This window comes from Henckelia pumila, chromosome 2, assembly GCF_033568475.1.
Source record: "Henckelia pumila isolate YLH828 chromosome 2, ASM3356847v2, whole genome shotgun sequence".
In the NCBI taxonomy this organism is placed as follows: Eukaryota; Viridiplantae; Streptophyta; class Magnoliopsida; order Lamiales; family Gesneriaceae; genus Henckelia; species Henckelia pumila.
In genome coordinates, this window is record NC_133121.1 from 195,985,787 (window position 1) to 196,005,879 (window position 20,093).

The 20,093-nt window shown below is 35.8% G+C and overlaps 1 protein-coding gene and 2 non-coding genes across 3 annotated transcripts; 1 reads left to right on the forward strand and 2 right to left on the reverse strand.

The window, feature by feature from the left end:
• Positions 1–8,044: 8,044 nt before the first annotated feature.
• Positions 8,045–8,599, reverse strand: LOC140879311 (uncharacterized). The gene has a single exon (XM_073282987.1). It carries the CDS (start codon positions 8,597–8,599, stop codon positions 8,045–8,047), a length of 555 nt encoding a protein of 184 aa, XP_073139088.1.
• A 4,499-nt stretch (positions 8,600–13,098) lies between these two features.
• LOC140885737 (small nucleolar RNA R71) lies at positions 13,099–13,205 on the forward strand. The gene has a single exon (XR_012151154.1). It is a non-coding gene; the product is annotated as a small nucleolar RNA R71 (small nucleolar RNA).
• A 3,434-nt stretch (positions 13,206–16,639) lies between these two features.
• Positions 16,640–16,750, reverse strand: LOC140885864 (small nucleolar RNA R71). The gene has a single exon (XR_012151277.1). It is a non-coding gene; the product is annotated as a small nucleolar RNA R71 (small nucleolar RNA).
• Between the last annotated feature and the right edge of the window lie 3,343 nt (positions 16,751–20,093).

Consider the following 20,093-nt stretch of genomic DNA (forward strand, 5'->3'; position numbering starts at 1 on the left):
CAAATGATCAAACATGGGATAATTCATTAAAATGTCCCTAATGTTTAAACCATGTCCCAATTATGTCCCTAAAGAATTCATGGGGCTGAAATCGTCCCTCACATTTTAAAATGTGTCTCAAACATATCCTCCCGTTAACTCTCTCGGTTTGAACTAACGGAATCAACACGTGTTTGTCACGTGATATTGCACCCCCAATTAAAAGCCCCGAATCCACACGTTCCTTATCTATGTGAACCCTAATTCCAAATCCTTTTGTAAGACTAGATTATTTAATTTTAATCCAAGAATATTTAATTTGAGAATATTTAGAGTTTATAATTAAATTCTAATATTCTTAAATTATTTAGGATTGAAATTGAATTAAATCGCTTGTCCGGGGACTAATTTGAAAATATTCCAAAGCACAGGGACTAAAATGCAAATAGGATTATATTTATATTATTTTTCACCTCTTTTCTAGCCCTTTCACTTGGACATCAGTATCTTGAGGGGAAGATATCATAATATACACATTCACGCCATTTTCATTTTTCCAACTTCTATAAAGCTTTGAAATTCTGACGGGAGACTTCGGGTGCTAATCTCATCTTAAAGGGAAATTATAAGTTAAACATAATTAAATCCTTATCATCAACCAAGCATGGAAGGAAATAAATTTTAATTTTTTTTTTACTTTTGCTCTCGATTTCTCGTTCCTATTATATGTGAACCCTAATTCCCAAATCTTTGGCTCTCGATTTCTCTCCAAGTCGTCGCCTTTGCTCCAGTGGTGGGATGCAAGACGTCGCCTGGAGCTGCATCTTCAACAATCAATTACTGTAAGTTTGTTTCTGCCTATTATTCTCTTCTTTCTCAGAGTGAAGCTTGAATTTTTCTTTTATACTCACCTGCGAGATTCGGAGATATTATTAACTTTAATTTGGCTTAAAATTCCCTAACAATTGCATTTGTTTAAGTATCATACTATTTTTTTTGTTGAAAACTCATTTTAGCACTTGTTGTTATAATGAACAGTGAAGATACATTCTGTATTTAGCTGTGATGGCTAGACGAAGTAAAATTGCTTTGAATTCAACCTCAGACTATGGTATTTTATGTCCATTTTCAATATTTAAGTTATATAATTATTTTTTAATTACTTTGTAAACGACACTCATAAACTTGTATTTGTTTATTTGTTTTTATTTTAAGATTATCTTGGAGAACATGACAGCTTTACTGAAAATTGTATTTCAATGGAACAACAAAGGGGACAAGTGCATGGAAGGAATATTTAGGAGGGAGTATTGAGTATATTGACTTCCTCAACAAGCAGAAGATCCGGATGCTGCATTTATTGGGAGTTGTGGAAGAATTAGGTCTAGGAGATAAAAAGAAGTTTCGATTCTGGCACAAATTGGGACCTAATTCTAAGAAAGGTCGATATTTGGATAATGACGAGGATTTATTGGCCGTTACACAGTACATCCCAGATAACTTTGAAGTGGAGATACATGTATAAGACGTTAGTAAAGTAATTATAGTATCCGATCGATCACATGAGATTGGAAGTGAATCAAATGCTGATGGAAGTGATTCAAATATTGATGGAAGTGGATCAGATCTTGATGGGAGTGGATCAGATGATGATGAGGACGATGAAGATTTTCAAGACAGTGGGTACGAGTTTGATGAAGATGATAGAATTTTTTTTAGTCACATTGATCATGATGTTGAAATTCTAGACAACAGAGCGGCTATTGATAATGGTGTGGTGAGAAATGAGGTTCTATCTCGGATGCAGGTTGGTTTATTGCGCATCTTGGTTAATTAAATATATATTCTTAGATTAATCATTTTTTAAGTTTTTAGTCTTTAATGCTGAATAAGTATATCAATATTTTTGCAGGATGTAGAAGGTGATGCTAATTGTGTTGATATCGATGAATTGGTCAGTGACTTGGGTTCTGATGATGAAGATTCTGAAGCCCAGATATTTCCTTTGTTCAACCTCATTAAGGATGCAGATAACCCTGACTTGCAGGTTGGTATGATTTTTAGTTCAAGAGATGAGGCTAAATTTGCCATTGAAAGTCATTGCATCAGACGAGGAAGGTTTGTTAGTTTCGTTAAAGTCGATAAGAAGCGATTGTAGGGAAAGTGCATAAATGAAAGTTGTGATTGAGTGATTCATGTGTAACCAATGGGCCATGATAGTTGTTGCCAGATAAAGACTTTTCAACCAAACCACAAGAATTGTTTTTGGGATAATGGTAATAGAACTGCAACCTCAACTTGGCTGGAAAAGACTTTTGTCAACAAGTTTAAATCGAACTCAAATTTGGGGACTACAACTTTCAAAGATGATATTTTCGACAGCTTAATGTTGTGTGTTTCTAGGAAAATGGCTTACCTTGCCAAGAAGAAAGCTCATGAAATGGTCGAGGGTTCTATTAGCCAACAATTTAGCAAGATCAAAAATTATTGTGCAGAGTTGGTGAGGGTAGATCCGAATTCTATAGTAATTTTAAAAGTGACTGAGGATGCAGATGGACCAAGGTTTTAGCGTATGCACATATGTTTTTCAGCATGCAAAGAAGGATTTAAAAATTCATGTAGACCTCTGGTTGGTGTTGATTGATGCTTTCTTAAAAGTAAGAATGATGGACAATTGTAAGCGGCGGTTGGGCTAGATCCCAATAATAATATCTTCCCTATTTCCTATGCCTTGGTTGAAAGAGAAACAAAAGATAGTTGGATGTGGTTTCTGCAATTGTTGGACATTGATCTAGGCTTTGGAGATGGACATGGATGGACATTCATTCCAGACAAACAAAATGGCCTGATTCCAACATTTGAAAGCTTGTTTCCTGATGCTGACAATCGCTTTTGTGTTAGGCATTTTCATACTAACATGAAAAGAGATGGTTTCCAGGTATGTCTATTAGAAATTCACTTTGGGCAGTAGACAAAGCAACAAAAATTGCAGAATTTTGTCTGAGGATGGAAGAGATGAAAGAAATTGATGTGAAAGCGTACGAGTGGTTGGCTAAGAAACCCGTGGAGCAGTGGTCCAAGTTACATTTTAGGCCAACCTCCAAATGTGATGCACTTTTGAATAATATGTGTGAGTGCTTCAACAGTTTCATCTTGGAGTCCAGAGAGAAGCCAATTATTCCAATGTTTGAGGCTATAAGAAATTTGCTCATGGTTTGATTTTAGCTTAACCGAGAGAAGGCTGAGAAATGGGATAAGAAGATTTGTCAGAAGATTAAAAAGGTTTTGGAGCAAATTTGCTATGACGCATCACAACACAGTCCAATACAAGCTGATCATACACATTTCCAGGTTAAAGGACTACCTGTTAACACACAGTCGACTTTGGTACAAATTCGTGCAGTTGTAGGAGGTGGGACTTGACTGGCATCCCTTGCCAGCATGCAGTTTGTGCAATTTGGTACAAGTATCAAGATCCAATTGATTACGTGCATTCATATTATGGGATTGATGCATATAAGAAATGCTATGAGAAATAGATTTTTCCAATCACTGGTCCTGATTTATGGCCTGAAACTTCATTGTCATCTCCGTTTCTTCCGGTGTTTAAAGAAAAAGTGGGTAGACCAGCTAAATTGCGAAGGAGGGAACGAGATGAACCTCCTAGTTCTAGCCAAACTCATCTGTGTGGTGCAAGAAGAATTAGTAAATGCAGAAGGTGTGGAGAATTTGGACATAACCAAAGGACATGCAAAGAACCCAAAAATGTCCAAAAAGAACAACCAACACAACAAATTCAAACAACACATACAGTTGATGAAACCCAGAGTAAAAGGAAGAAATTGCCGGTAAATTGGATTAAACTTTCTTTTATTTACTCTCGATTTCAATCAGTAATGTTGATGGTTTTCTTGACACAGGTGAGAAGGTTAGTAGGAGGGAGTTCAACTAGAGCAGGAGGTAGATCGATCGGAGCAGGACAGAGCTCAACTGGAGCTGGAGGGAAATCTAATAGAGTATGTGGGAGTTCAACTGGAGCAGGAGGTAGATCGACCGGAGCAGGACGTGGCTCAACTGGAGCTGGAGGGATATCTCGTGGAGTAGGTGGGAGTTAAACTGGAGCAGGAGGGGGTTAAACTATCAATGTAAGTTAGTATAATGTAATTCATATGTACATGTGAGTAAAATATGCTTCAGAGCATTACTCTAATAATTTGTTTTCAATGTCACTCAGTTCAAATATATGCAAAATCCTGTCTTCATGAAAGGGGGAAAAACTTTGTCAGTTTTGCAACTCAGAGCATCATTAGATGATCAACGAAAGAAGCGACACTCAAGCCAAGTCCATGAGACTGCGAGGCGTGTTTCCAATACTCAATCATCTGCATGTGCTTCAAAGCATTCAACTGGGAAGGATTGAACTTGGTAGTTGATGAGTTGTGGTTGATGTAATGGACCATCTGTGTTTTTTGTGAGAATTTTATTGTAAGCTGGGGGGTTTCAGTAGTTCTTTTGCATACTTATTTTGGGACCATGGATTGGTGTTTTCCAGACTTCTTTGTTGAAGTATTGTCTTGAGACTATGTTGGTGTTATGTATTGTTTTCAATTCCATTTCCCCTTTGTGATTAGATACATAGACAGTGGTGGAATGAACATCATTGAATAATTCCACCAAATTGAATTCACAATACCCATGATCTAAATCACATTCGTAACAGTAGCATAAGCTTAGAATACGTTGGCCCAAGCATTTACAACACAGATGCAGAAGCTTGGAATAACACAACTCGGACACACTTCCAACATTTGCCCAAGCATTAAAAACACATCTACTAATTAAATGAGACCATGTTACTAAAGAATGGTTGAACATCATTCATAACAGTAGCAGAAGCTTGTAATACATAACAACATTCACTACGGTACAAAAAAACAACTACTTTGCATCTTCGTTCATTACATAAGAAACAAGCTACTACTTAGCATCATCTTTAGCAACATTTAAACCAGTTGTGCATCCAAAATTTTAGCTACCAACATCTTCACACTTATTTTCTCAAAACCAACACCAAAACAAGTCCAGCAATAATCAGAACAATATTCTCTTCAATTTCTTGGCAGATTCATTCGTAGCTGTTAAGCTTTTGATTTTTCCTTATTTCTTGCGAACTTCATCTTACAGATTTCTCACATGTTTCATTAATGTAACATTATCGTCCTTCAAGTCAGTAATTTCTTTCTATAGTCCAGGTATTATTTGTTTCGATCTACTGCACATATCTGGATCCCACCATTGAAATGCACCACAGTATGCAGGTGTCTGCGCGGGAAAAAAAATTACATTTTTTAACTTGAAATTACATATCCTTATCATTTAAATTATATTACAAAAAAATGATAGACAATTACACCATAATTAGAGCATGCACGAAACCTCCTCCGTGGGTTATTCAGCGTCCATGATGTCTTTAAAGGGAGTTCAACACCACAAGTACATAACATCGGTCTTGATCTAAAACAAATGTCTTCAAAGTTTGGTGCACTTGAATAATTTGAATCATACCGACTCATGGTGAATCTGAATTACTTTAAGTAATTACATAAAAAAATAGATTAAAGCCATTTTATGAAATTACCGTGTAAGGATTTTCATTTTAAATAAGATGATAGTGGGAAAAACAATTTGTATTACGAAGAGTCAACTAGTAGCTGGAAAAAGTAAGAACATTGCGAGAAAAAAAACATAAACAAGCAAGCATCGATTTTCACATATAACCAAAAAAAGAAAATAAATCGGTTGAATGCATTCATCTCAGCTCCATAAAAAAACATCACTTATAGAGGTGCTGCGAAGGCGAAATCGTCCCGACACCGCCAAAGCCCAAACCGGAGGGAAGTCATTGGCTTGGAGACAAATCAAAAAGATGGATTTGGGTATTAGGGCAAAGATATCAGTAATAATGGATTTGGGAATTAGTGCTGTGTTACGAATGAAGAGATGTATTTAACTGAAATTTCTCAAGCACGTGACAAGCACGTGTTTATTCCGTTAGTTCAAACTGAGAGAGTTAACGGGAGGATATGTTTGAGACACATTTTAAAATGTGAGGGACGATTTCAGCCCCATGAATTCTTTAGGGACATAATTGGGACAGGGTTGAAATATTAGGGACATTTTAATGAATTATCCCATCAAACATCGTGATGAGTGTTCCGAATGTACAATATACTCTATGATTAGACAACTTAATCAACAAAAAATCATGCAAAACAGACTCGATATGATGCACAAAAAATACGTAAAAAAAACACCTATAAACCTCCCCATACGAACTTTTTGCTCGCACTCGAGAAAAATAGGTTACAAAAAGAAAACAATTAAGACACATAATGATAAATGACTGATTTGCGGATGATTTCATGGATCACATTCAGGCCTCGGCGAAATTGAGACACACTCTCAAAGATTGTTGTCGCATACTACTTGGAGTTTTCACAAGACATTTCTAAATTGTACATGAACGTGTGTGTGTGTGTGTGTGATGTTATTTCCAGTGTCATGCACTTCAAGTAGAATCCGTTCAAGAGTGTAAGATGGTTTACTTACCAATTCGGTGTAAATATACCTCTCATGCAACTCATTCCTCCTAATTACACGTATCAAACACAAATCCCACAAAATTTTTCACAAATGACATAAATCTTTAGTTTGCTTTCATAGATAAAGACGATATTGGCAAAGAAAGGAGTAAAAGTAGTCCATATTGTTGTGTGCATCGCCAAATTTTTCATTGGCTTTCCTCGACTCCATATTGTGCAAATGGCCTCGGTTGACTGGAACCACCCGCCTCTGTATCGGATGGTGGGAAATCTTGAGCTCTCTTACCTCTCTTACTTTTAATATTGAAGACATCAACGGGTTTCATAGGCTTAAGCCATTCATCATCATCACAAAACACGACCCCAGCTTGTGCGCATAACTTAGAAATAATAGTGGGGAAGGACAATCGGACAATGGAATCGTGGATGGACTGACGAATCTAAGCATTGATCAGCCAACCAACAATGATCGGGTAATTTTTCATGAGAGCATAGACTAGTACCGGTCGCTATGTGTGAACATCACTCGTGTGGAAAACATGCATCAAGCGCTTGGCCAGAAATGCATACCAAAGTTCCGGTTCAACTTTCAAAAACTACTCGAGCAAGTTCAAAAACTTGTTAGGATCTTTCCACTCCGCACCCTCATGACATATATAGTTGATAATCTCAAAGTAATCCAGATTATCCTTCAAGTCTTGATACACTATATCATCGACTGGTGGGGTTTTTAAGAATCTATTCAACGTGTCTTCATCAAACGACACCATCTTTCCCCTTAAAAATGCCTTATTATCCTCCCTATTTGTCGCATTGGCATAAAATTCACGCACCACCCCCACCACGGTCTCTTTCGGTTGCGCAAAAACATTTTCCCAACTTCTCTCTATAACATAAAATTGAATACCCATTTGGCGAGGGGAAAAATCAAACCCACGCTCGGGAATAGGGCGTCTATGAATTTTAGCATACTCGTATATTTTCTTGGCTTCAATAGACACAAATTTTCCCCCAATAATCGATGACGAATAAGAGGAATCTTGTGTTATCTTGGAGCATTTGGGCGGCATAGGTTGAGAATGGCGGAACCGGGCTTAAGCTCTTGAATCTCTTGTAAATTGAAGAAGGAACAAGGGGTGAGAGCGGCCAAATTTGAGAGTGAGTTGAGAGGGGATCGAAAATTTGGGCTTGTGAAAGTGGGAAATAAGAAGGGGATCTACGTTTCCCATCGCACTGGGGCGTGTAACTTTCACACGCCCTAGCGTGACTTTTTATTTTGAAAAGTCTCGAGGCAGAACTCTCCGCGCTCTAGCGAAGAGTTTTTTCCGCTCGAGCGAGAAAAATTCTGCCAAAATTAATTTTTTTCAGCAGGATAAAAAAAATAAAACACACAAAAAATGAGAAAAAAGGGTGAAGAATTAATTCTCATTTTATAGTCTAGAGCTCGACTTTGATCATCATCATTATGCCTGGTCATTGAATGTGGTGATGTCAATCATTGGATTGATTTCGCCACCCATGTAGTTCTTTAAACGTTTGGCGTTGACTGGGAACATCCCATCCTTGGCATCCTTCAAAACGACTGTATTCGAAGGGTATACTTTGGTGATCACAAAGGGTCCAGACCATCTAGACTTGAGCTTTCTGGGAAATAATCGCAAGCGCGAATTGAATACGAGAACCGCATAACCTTCCTTGAATTCTCTATGTCGTATACGTTTGTCATGTATCCTCTTTGTTTGCTCTTTATACGACAGTGCCATATCATATGCATGACCTCGACACTGTTCTAACTTATTCAGCTCCAACAACCCCTTTTCACTTGCACAAACAAATTCAAAGTTTTGAGCTTTTATTGCCCAGTACATTTTTTGCTCTAATTCAACTAGTAAATGACACGCCTTACCAAAAGGCAATCTATAAGGTATAGTGTCTTTAGGTGTTTTAAAGGTTGTCTGATATGCCCACAGAGCATCATCCAAACGAATTGCACAGTCCTTCATATTTACACTCACCATTTTCTCAAAAATTCTCTTGATTTCTCAATTGGAAACTTCCACTTGCCCACTCGTTTGAGAATGGTAAGGGGTGGAAACTTTATGCATGACACCATATTTGTTCAAAAGTTTTTCAAAGAGCTTATTGCCAAAGTGGGTGCCACCATCACTAATGATTGCACGGGGTGTACCAAATCTGTTAAAATATTTTTTTTAAAAATTTTGTTACAACTCCTGCATCATTTTTTACACAAGCTTCCGCCTCAACCCATTTTGAAACATAATCGACCGCGACCAAATTTTTTTTTTTTTTTTTGTAAATGAGTTTGGAAATGGTCCCATGAAGTCGAATTCCCAAACATCAAATATCTCACACTCAATAATGTTATTCAATATCATTTCATTTTGGTTAGAGATATTACCTGTACGCTGACACCTATCACAAGCAACAATAAATGTGTGTGCATCCTTAAAAAGACTAGGACAATAGAAAACCACTTTCGAGTACCTTTGCTGTTGTTTTGATTGGCCCAAAGTGACCTCCTACCTCACAATCATGACAATAACTCAAAATGTTCCTCATCTCCATTTCTGCCATGCATCTCCGTATCGTATCATAGAATCAGTACAAATTTTGAACATAAATGGCTCCTCCCAAAAGTAATGCTTAACATATGATAAAAACTTTTTCTTTTGATGAAAAAAAATATTAGGTGAGAGTGTTCCAGTGAAGAGATAATTAACATATATAATTCGCATATCATGGAGAATTTTCTACTCCAAAGTCCAAACAGTTGTTCATCTGGGAGCCAGTCATCAATATCATTAGTCAAGTTTTGTGGATTATCATGAACACAATCTAATCGAGACAAATGATTTGCAACTACATTCTCCACTCCTTTCTTATCACTTATATCTAAATCAAACTCTTGTAAAAGTAAAATCCACCGAATCAATCTCGATTTGGCATTTTTTTGGCAAGTAAATATCTCAGTTCCGAGTGATTGGTATACACAATTACTTTGGACAAATAAGGTATGCATGAAATTTATCAAAAGCAAAAACTATGGCTAGAAATTCTTTATCTATGGTAACATAATTCAGTTGAGCTTCATTCAAAGTTTTGCTGGCATAGTAAATAGTATGAAATAACTTGTTTACCCATTGTCCCAACATAGCTCTCACCGTAGTGTCGCTGACATCACACATTACCTCGAAGGGTAAGTTCTAATCTGGTGCTGTCAATACTGGTGCAGTCACCAGTCGTTCCCTCAGGGTCTCAAATGCCTCCACACAATTCGCATAAAGTCAAAATGGTACACCTTTCATCAATAAAGAAGATAGAGGTTTTGCAATTTTTTAAAAACCTTGTAAAACGCCAATAAAAATTGACATGGCCTAAAAAACTTCGAACTCCCTTTACTGATGTCGGTGGATGTAGGTTCTGAATGACCAGCACGATTCCTTCTTGCACCATAAATGACACTTCTCCTAGTTCAGCACTAATTTTCTCTCCTCGCATCGCAACAAGACAGTGTTCAAGTTATTCAAACATGCGTCAAAATAAGGACCTAAAATAAAGAAATCATCCATAAATATTTCCAGAAAATTTTCAATCATATCATGAAATATTGTGGTCATGCATCTCTGAAAAGTGGCAGGGGCATTGCATAAGCAAAAAGGCAAGGGCCTACAAGCAAAAGTATCATATGGACACGTGAATGTAGTTTCATCTTGATCCTTTGGTACAATTGCGATTTGGTTATACCCCTAGTACCCATCTAAAAAGTAGTAGAATTCATGACCGACAAGCCTCTCTAATATTTGATCAATGAATGAGAGAGGGAAATGATCCTTACGGGTTGCATCATTCAATTTCCTATAGTCAATACAAACCTGCCAACCCGTGATCGTCTTAGTTGGTATTAATTCATTTTGATAATTTTTCACCACTGTTATGCCACCCTTTTTGGTACACACTGAATAGGACTTACCCAAGCACTGTCAGAGATAGGATAGATGATACTTGCATCCAGAAGTTTGATGATTTCAGCTTTTTCTACCTCTTGAATTTTTGGGTTGAGACTTCTCTGGGGCTGGACCACAGGATTAAATCTCTCTTCCATCAAGATTTTGTGCGTACATATTGAGGGGTGTATCTTTTAATATCTACAACCTTCCAAGTGAAAGCATTCTTGTGATCCTTTGGAACGTTCAACAGCTTTGCTTCCATTCTATCTGTCAGAGATGAATATATGATAACAGTTAAGTTATTGTTTTCAACCAAAAATATGTACTTAAAATGTGAAGGTAAAGGTTTAAGTTCAAGCGTCGGTGGCTCCTCAATTCTTGATTTTGGAAGGACCAAATCCTACATCTTTCTTAGATCTCCTAGCCTAAGCCAAGCTCCCCTCTTCAATAGTGGTTTTTCCTCCAAATAAGCTACGATGTCTTCCTTGCCCTTGTCAATTTCATCTTCCTTGCAGGGTGTTTATGAGTGCAGATTCCAACGGGTTTGTCAATGCACCATGTGCAAAGCTGTTAACAAGAAACTCAATGATATCAATCTTAAAATATTATTCATCAAACTGTGAATATTTAAGTGCATTAAAACATCAAAAGAAATTTTTTCTTCCCCCACTCTCAGCAAAAACTCTCTTTTTTGTATATCTATGAATTCTTTGCATGTCGCCAGGAATGATCTTCCAAAGATAAGCGGCATGTCCAAATCCTCTTCCATGTCAAGTACTGCGAAATCCACCGGAAATATGAATTTGTCTACTTTCATGAGCACACCTTCTATTATCTCCCTTGGATTTTTTATAGATGGATCCGCCAATTGCAATGATATTCTTGTCGTCTTTGGTTCTCCTAGCCCCAGTTTCCTAAGAAAAAAATATGACATCAAATTAATGCTAGAACCTAGGTCACAAAGGGCGTCACGAAAATGAATATCACCGATCATGCAAGGGATAGAGAAACTCCCTGGATCCTTTAGCTTTGGAGGTATCTTATTCTGAACCAGTGCAGAACAGTTTTCCGTCAAGATTACCAAATCATGTTTCTCTTAACTTCCTCTTGTCGGAGAGAATCTCCTTCAAGAATTTCGCATAGTTGGGCATTTGCATCAAAGAATTGAAAAAAATAAATATTGATATGTAACTTTTTTAACACCTCAAGAAATTTTGAAAATTGTGTGTCAAGCTTTGCTTTCTTAAGTTCTGCAGGAAAAAGGGGTGGTATAATAATATTTGACTGTAATGTGGGTGTTTGTGTAGGGTCAGATAACTTACCTTTTGATGCTTCTGGTGATCCATAATCCGGGTTCTCTTTTGGTTCGGTCACCTTGGTTTCTAATTTCTTCTCACTCCGCAGCTCAATTGCCTTGACTTGCTCCTTTGGATTTTTTTCAGTGTCACTGGGCAAGATCCCAGGCTCTCTATTTGATATCATTTTCTCTAGCTGCACTATCTGGTTCTCCAATCCTCTTATAGTCGCATCTTGGTTTTGCATTTTTTTTTAATGAAAATAGCTTCATTAAAATAGGGTAAAAATACAAGATACACTGGGTATCCCCAGGAGATACACAAGCTCAAATAGACAACAACCTTGATGAGGCAGTAATACAATCAATCACAGTCTATTTGAGGTATATAAGGAATACAACTAAATACTAAAATCTGAACTCTAAAGAACATTTCATCTATTACTGGGCTAATGCCCTCAAACGCTGCTCTATTACGTATCGTCCACACCTGGTACATAGATGCTGCTAATTCCACCATTCTCATCTTTGCTATTTTCGAAGATCCCCTGTACTGCCTCCTATACGCTTGCAAGATAGAATGTTGTGAACTCGTCATCTTCTTCATGCCAAGCCACACTCGAACTCGGTTCCATAAACCGCTGGACACCCTACATTGAAAAAATAAATGTGCATTTGATTCATCCAAATTCTGGCATAATGGACAAATTTTGTTGTCCACGAACCAAGTCTATCCCGGGTGAGTATTTTCCCATGAGGTTTCTTTCCATAAATTTGTTTTTCATGTGGTTGAGATTGATTATTCTGGCCACCCCAAGATTATATGTATTCGAATATGGGCTATTCATAGGGAGATTTTGGCTCCCTACATGGTTCACTAGCGCTCCATCTGGTACATAGAAAGGATTCCCATTTTGACAATCTTTGGTGAAATTCTCACCTCCAATTGTGTCACAGAACACCTCTTGAATGTTCATCGTAGAATTTCCTACACTCAAACTATAAATTTTCTTATTCATAGCCTCCAACTAAGCTGCCATCACAGTGAACACGCCTACTTGATGGATTCCGCAGATTTCATGGCATATTCCTCTCAGATTGAGGATGGTAGCTGCAAGAAGCCATTTCTTCAAATAATTCATATCTCTCTTCACGTGATTTGCGCAAGAGATTTCCACCTGCGGCTGCATCTAACATAGTGCAATTAGAAGACAATAAGTCATAGTAAAAAGTTTGTACCACAAGCCAGTCGGGTAATTTATGATGTGGGCATCTCCTTAGCAGGTCCTTGTAACGCTCCCATGCCTCATACAGTGATTCTTGCTCATCTCAAGCAAAAGTGGTAATGTCGGTTCTAAGCTTCATCGACTTTGAAGGAGGGAAATATTTGGTGAGAAATGTTTTCGCCATATCCTCCCATGTTGTGATAGAAACTTAAGATAAACAATTCAGCCATGCTTTAGATTTATCTCTAAGTGAAGAAGGAAAAAATGCAGACAAATAACGTCATCAAAAACTCCCTGATGTTTAAAGTATCACAAATTTCTAGGAAATTTTCAATGTGGGCAATTGTATCGTCAATTGGGGTTCCAACGAATTGGACTGGGTTTTAGATCATTTGAATTATGGCAGACTTTATCTCAAAATGGTTTGCTACCACTGTTGGATTAATGATGCTTGGTCTAGCTTCCTTTGATAGATGGTTGGGCACATTCCAGAATGGATTTATAAGCGGGTGCCTCATTATTGTCCTCACCGACTCCTTCGATGCGCGGTGGTTCATTTTCTGCCAAAACAACTCTTGGTTGCCTTATTCTCCTACGAAAATTTAACTCGATTTCAGGATCAAATAGAACAAGATTCGAGTTGGAAGATCATGGCATTCACGAGACAGTGTTCCTGCAATTAATAACTTTAATTGTAACAATAGTAATCAATTAGGTCTAAAAAAATGTATAAGAGAAATTATACGTGATTAAAGTCCCAGGCAACGGCGCCAAAAACTTGATCGAGCAAATATCACCATAGAAAATCGGGCAAATACATTATTATATCCCTCTTCTTTCCCGGTTTTACCATCTACCCTCAAATGTTTTCATTCCCATTTATGTCCCTCATTTGTAAGTTTTGTTTCAAATTATATCCCTCCTGTTATGTACGTTGTGAATATCATAAGGAATTCACATGTGATGAGCACGTGACTCTTGAAAAACCCCAATTAGAACTCAATCCTCATTCTCAAGCGTAATCAAGCCCTAGCTCTCCAAATCAAATCTTCCCTTCTTTACATTTCCACCCGCGGCTGACGGTTTCCCTCCGATTTCAGCCGAAAAAAGCAAGGAGACAACATAAACCGACATTTCCCTCTGTAAATGTGCATATTATTGATAAAAAATATTTGGATAAATTTCTTTTCTTTGATTTCTTTAATTTTTTAATTCATCATACATGTGGACATTAAAATTTCGTTACTTATAGCTCTGTTTTTTTTATATCAAAGACGTGTGTGCATTGAACAATGCGTTGCTTATAGTTTTTTTCTCTGTATCAACAAGGCTTAGTGGGGTAATTTGATAAAACTTTAAATTTGCAATTATTTATATGTTAAAAATTATGTTTTAAAATTAAAGTTTCATTAAAATTATGAAGTTGTATTATTTTAGTGTTATGTGTTTATATTTAAATATTTTACTAAAAATGTTGTATTTTATGTTTTGCGCTGGTTTGGTAAAAATAAAATTACTCAAGCTACAAAGGTCATATTGGAGTAATCTCAAATCTTGTAGAATCACAAAAGAGGCATCTTCAACTTTGTAGAAGACAAGAAATTCCAAAAACCTCATTAAGATGATCAAAATAATCAAACATCAAAATAGAGACAGATTTACTTTTACTATGATCTCCTTTTGTAAAAATATCATAACTATTTCATCTTTTACCCAAAAGAGGGAATTATATGTCCAAACACATCTACACAAAATATCCTACGTGTTCTATGTTGAATGGAAAGGCTGAATCGTTGGTCTAAGGCATCAAACATGCCAATTAAAGTTGGGTCATGGTATTGACATTCAAGGAGACAAACACCCACCAACTTTACTATTCCACATTTAATGAGCCTTGAACTCTTGATCTCATTTGACCTATAAATAGATGTGTTGTATGAGCTTTGTAGTGTGCAAAAGTGTAGAAAAATTGCTCACTTGTAAAATAAATATTGTGTGTGTAAGAATAAGAGTTTGAGTGTGCATATTTCTCCAAGTTTAAGTATGAAATTTCTTTTATCCTTACTCTTGAGTCTTATGTTCATGGCAAGATAAATCCTTTTATGTCAAGGTGAAAAGGTTTCATTGTTGGTCAAGTAAGATTGTTTATATTTTGTATATTCTTTCCTTTTCTATTTTTATTTTTACTAATTGATCTTTATTTGTAGGTATAATTTGGATGATTTATTGTTATCTATTTACATCAAATACTTGGTACCTTGAATTTGGTTACCTTGATTTGTTGTCTAATATGATACAATAAATACTACAATAATTATATACTATAAATATATGTATCAATTTATAATAAAGTCATATATATTATTTAGACAATAGCGTGGTTCGGAAGGTTGTTCTAAATAATATATTGTGATTTGAACTAACATTTAACTTCCGCAACTAACATTTACTTTTCCGCAACTAACATTTACTCTCCGCAACTAACATTTACTTTCTCACAACTAACATTTACTTTCTCGCAACTAACATAAAACAAAAGTCATATATTTTATTTAGACGATAGCGTGGCTCTGCCGGTTGTTCTAAATGAAATATGATGATTTGATCTAACATTTAATTTTATGTCAATTTATATTTATGCACTTATATATATATTATGGGTACCATATATTAATTATCGGTTAATCTGATATTAATATAGTGGGAACTATATTATATGATATATTTGTTTAAATATTTAATTGTTCTTTTATGTTTATTCTTATTTTAGTTTCTTTTATTTATTTTTGTTAAGCAATCTTAAATAAACCAACAATGAACCTTTGAAGCCTTGACAATTTTATAATTTGTGTATTTGAAGTTTTATAATAATATTTCCATCTATAATATATCATTGCTAAAATTAACTTACAGCATCCTCTCCGTGGATCGATCTCGTACTCTCGAGTATATTACTTGTAGACAACCTACACTTGGGTGAATTACAATTTAAGTTGTGGCAAGTTTTTGGCGCCATTCCGGGGAGGTATAAATTAAGTTTAATTTTTGTTATTTATGTTATTTATGTAAATAGTATGTTGTTTTTAATTGTATGATTGTTTGGAGTCGTAAACAAAGTGGTAGACTCTTTTGAGTATCTGAAAATATTTTAAACATGGAGGATAATTCAAATAATCAAGATGATAATAATAATAATAATAATCAAGAACATGAACAACCAAGAACACTTAGGCACCATATGAATCCAATAAGAACTAGTACACCATCTTGTTTAGTTTTTCCTCCTGATGCGTCTAATTTCAATTTTAAGCCACAAATCATTCAACTTTTACCAAATTTTCATGGCCTAGATTCTGAAAATCCATATTTGCATTTAAGAGAATTTGAGTAGGTTTGCAACACTTATAATGATCAAAATTGTAGAATGGATATTGTTCGATTAAAGCTTTTTCCTTTTTCTTTAAAAGATAAAGCTAAAACATGGTTGCAAAATTTGAGATCAAGTTCAATAAGATCATGGGAAGAAATGCAACAACAATTTCTAAAAAAGTTTTTCCCTTCACATAGAACAAACTCTTTTAAAAGACAAATTACAACTTTTTCTCAAAAACAAGGGGAACCATTTTATCAATGTTGGGATAGATATAAAGAGTTACTTAATACATGCCCACATCATGGTTTAGAAATATGAAGGAAAGTTTCTCATTTTTATGAAGGTTTAATACCTAAAGATAGGCAAATGATAGAATTCATGTGTAATGGAACTTTTGAAGATAAAAACTCAAATGAAGCTATGGAATATTTGGATTCATTAGCAGAAAATGCTCAAAATTGGGATAATATAGGCTCAATTGAACCACCAAGTAAAACCAGTAATTCAACAAATGGGGTTGGTATTTATCATCTTAAAGATGATGTAGATATTCAAGCCAAACTTGCATCTTTAGCAAGAAAAATTGAGTCATTAGAAATGAAAAAGAGTGATCAATTAAAAAGTGTTCAAGAAATTGTTTGTCATATATGTGATACACAAGATCATCTTACAAAAAATTATCCTACTTTGCCTTCATTTAAAGAATGTCTCCATGAACAAGCCAATTATGTTAACACACTACAAGAAAAAAGGTGAAAGACAACACGTAAAAGACAACGCTGTAAAAAGCGTTGTTATTTTTTAATAGACAACGCTTTTAACTAAAAGTGTTGTCTATTTCTTTTTTTAATAAATAAAAGACAACGCTTTTGCAAAAAAGCGTTGTCTATGAGCGTTTTTTTATTATATACGACAACGCTTTTTAAAAAGTATTGTCTTTGAGCGTTTTTTTATTATATACGACAACACTTTTTAAAAAGCGTTGTCTATAACCTCTTTTTTTTTACAATATACAACAACGCTTTTATTAAAAAGCTTTGTGCTTTGTATAATTTATTAAAAATATATTAATATTCTCCTACCACAACCCTAGACCATTTTCTCGTAACATCTCATTCCCCCAAAATCGTCCTCCTCTGCCTCCGCCGTCTCCATTGCCGCTTCTTCATGAAATCGTCTCCCTTTTTCTCGTAACCTTTACGACATGCCTCCCCTACATCCTCGTCTCCCCCAACAACCTCACCGAATCTCATCCCCCTCAGTGCTGCGACGACATTTCCACTGCTTTTTCCTCCAGCTCCGCCGAATGCCTGTGTTATTTCCTCCTCCGACCTGGAATGCTTGGATTTCCGCTCAATTCCTCGAATCTCATGTCTCAGACTTTTTTATGTCCCGCGAAGCATCACGATTCCGAGGCTAATTTCTGCTGGAGAATTTTTGATTTTAGTTTTTGCATTAAATTCCTTAGTTCTTGTTTATTTCGTACTTCTGGGCTCTTTTATTTTGCAGAAACGGTTGCCTTGCCTCCTTTTCAAGCAATAACAGGTCGTTAAAAGTGAGATGCGTTCTGCTTTCCAAATCTTTAGTTTTCTTTGTTTTTCTCTATTTTGCCCTTCTGCTTCTGTTTTCTAAATTTCTGTGTGTGTTCATTGCACTTGGATCTACTATTTGTTTTTTTGGTTTTGGAAAATCAAGTGCTTGGGAAATTTCTTGTGTATTTTCTTGAAGAAAACTGACCAACGGACGAGGCTTCTGCCTTTGTGGTGTTTTTATAACCGTGATTATGGTATATTATGTTTCGTATTTTTTTCTTTGTTTCTTGGGTATACACGTACGTGGATATGTTTTCTTTTTTTACCAAGAGTTTTTGTCACTCAAAAGATGTTGTTTATAGATCTGTATTTTTGTTTCTTGATCTGAGTTTTTTCCCCTCACTGATGGCCATTGCATTCTATTGATCTGGTCATTTCTATGTCTTATTCCCTTGTTATTTATATGCTGTGAGCCATTAGATGTTTGAATTTTAGGGATTTCTAAATTGATCTGATTGTCTGCTGCCGCCAGATGGTGGGTAAGAAGCCCTCATGGAATATTGGTTTATCATTTTCCATTAAGAAATCCATCCTAGTTCTACCCAAAGTCCATTTTTACGATGATATGGATTTAATTGATGAGGATAGCCTCCTCACAGAAGATCTAAAAAAACCTCAGCTGCCACTTGGTTAGTTCTTATGTTTGCGGTTCAATTGTTTATTTATAGTCTTGTGTATGATCGGTAGGTGAAAATTTTGAAAATATTGCCACCTACTAGGTGATTGTGAAGTTGGAAGTAGAAGGAAAGCCTGTAAAACTGCACTTGTGGAAGGGCTGAGGAAGAGGAAAAAGTGCTGAAGCTTGGACTTACCATGGACCAGCTGAATAATCCTCAATCTTCTTGTGGAAATGTGAGTTCAATTCAACTCTAAAATGATGTTTGGTATCTAGGTTTATAAATGCCAGACGTGCTGAAAATGATAGGGTACTACTGAATTTTTTTAATATGCTAGTTGTTTTATTTTTCTTCAACCTGATCACTATATCACTTTTAACAGTGACTGCAATATGCAAACATTTTTAATTAATGTTTGGCTTTGAAAAGCAAGTTCAAAATATGATGAATTCTTATGTTGGTTTGGTGCTTGCGAGTTTCATTGTCACTTTCTGCATTGGCTGTGGATCTTGTTTGCATAAGGAACTATGTTTTTCACCCATATAATCTCATTAATGATTGTTTTCTATTCAGTGTGGTATTGGTGATGCTTTTCAATGAAGTACGTGACCTTACAAGGGTCTTCCAACTTTTAAACTAGGCGAAAAGGTACCTCTACTGATATCCAACTTCACTGAACGACTTCTATACACATTGTGATTACGAATCCCGGGATCTAGACATGTATGAATTATGATTCCAAATTATTCTAAAATGTTTTGTTGGTGGTGATCATTGGCTCAGCTCAAGGTTGAATTTTTTTTCATATTTACTTATGTTTGTATTTTTTGTTGGTTTATTTGCTCAGAATGAAGATGGAACATAGACTGAGTACAGAGTGTGGAATTGGAATCATTTCCGATTCTAGCTGGCTACATCCATTCTTTGTGGAATTGATAATGTTTTGTAAGTTGGCCGGCCTCACCTCTCCTTTATCTTTGTTTTGTTCCATTGCCTAGATTACTTTCCTTTTCCTATAATACCTCGATTTTAGCCAATGATTATGCGAAACAAGTTTTTTGTTTTTTTTTTTTCCTTTTAGAATGAGATATATGGTTCTTGAAATAGTTCAAAACATAATAGCTATTGTACATTTGAAATGGAGTTTCACTTTCCATACTGATGCAGAATTTCTCATAGGAGTGATATGGATTTGGTGATCATGGCTAAGAAGAGAATTAATTAATGACATTCCCATGATTAAATATGCTAGACATCATTCTAAATACATATGCTCGTTGCCATTTCTTATGTTTCTCAGCCTGACCAGGTATGCTTTCTGTATAGCATTTTTATAGTCTTTCTCAGGTGAAACACCTTCGGTATTTCATTTTATCCTTGTATTAGAGTTTCCTCCATATTTCCTGGTTGGTTTTTTTTACTTCAGCTGTTGGAAGGCCGCA

Excerpts from the sequence above, each read along its gene's own strand:
- LOC140879311 (XM_073282987.1), bottom strand. The coding sequence starts at position 8,599 with ATGGTGAGTGTAAATATGAAGGACTGTGCAATTCGTTTGGATGATGCT.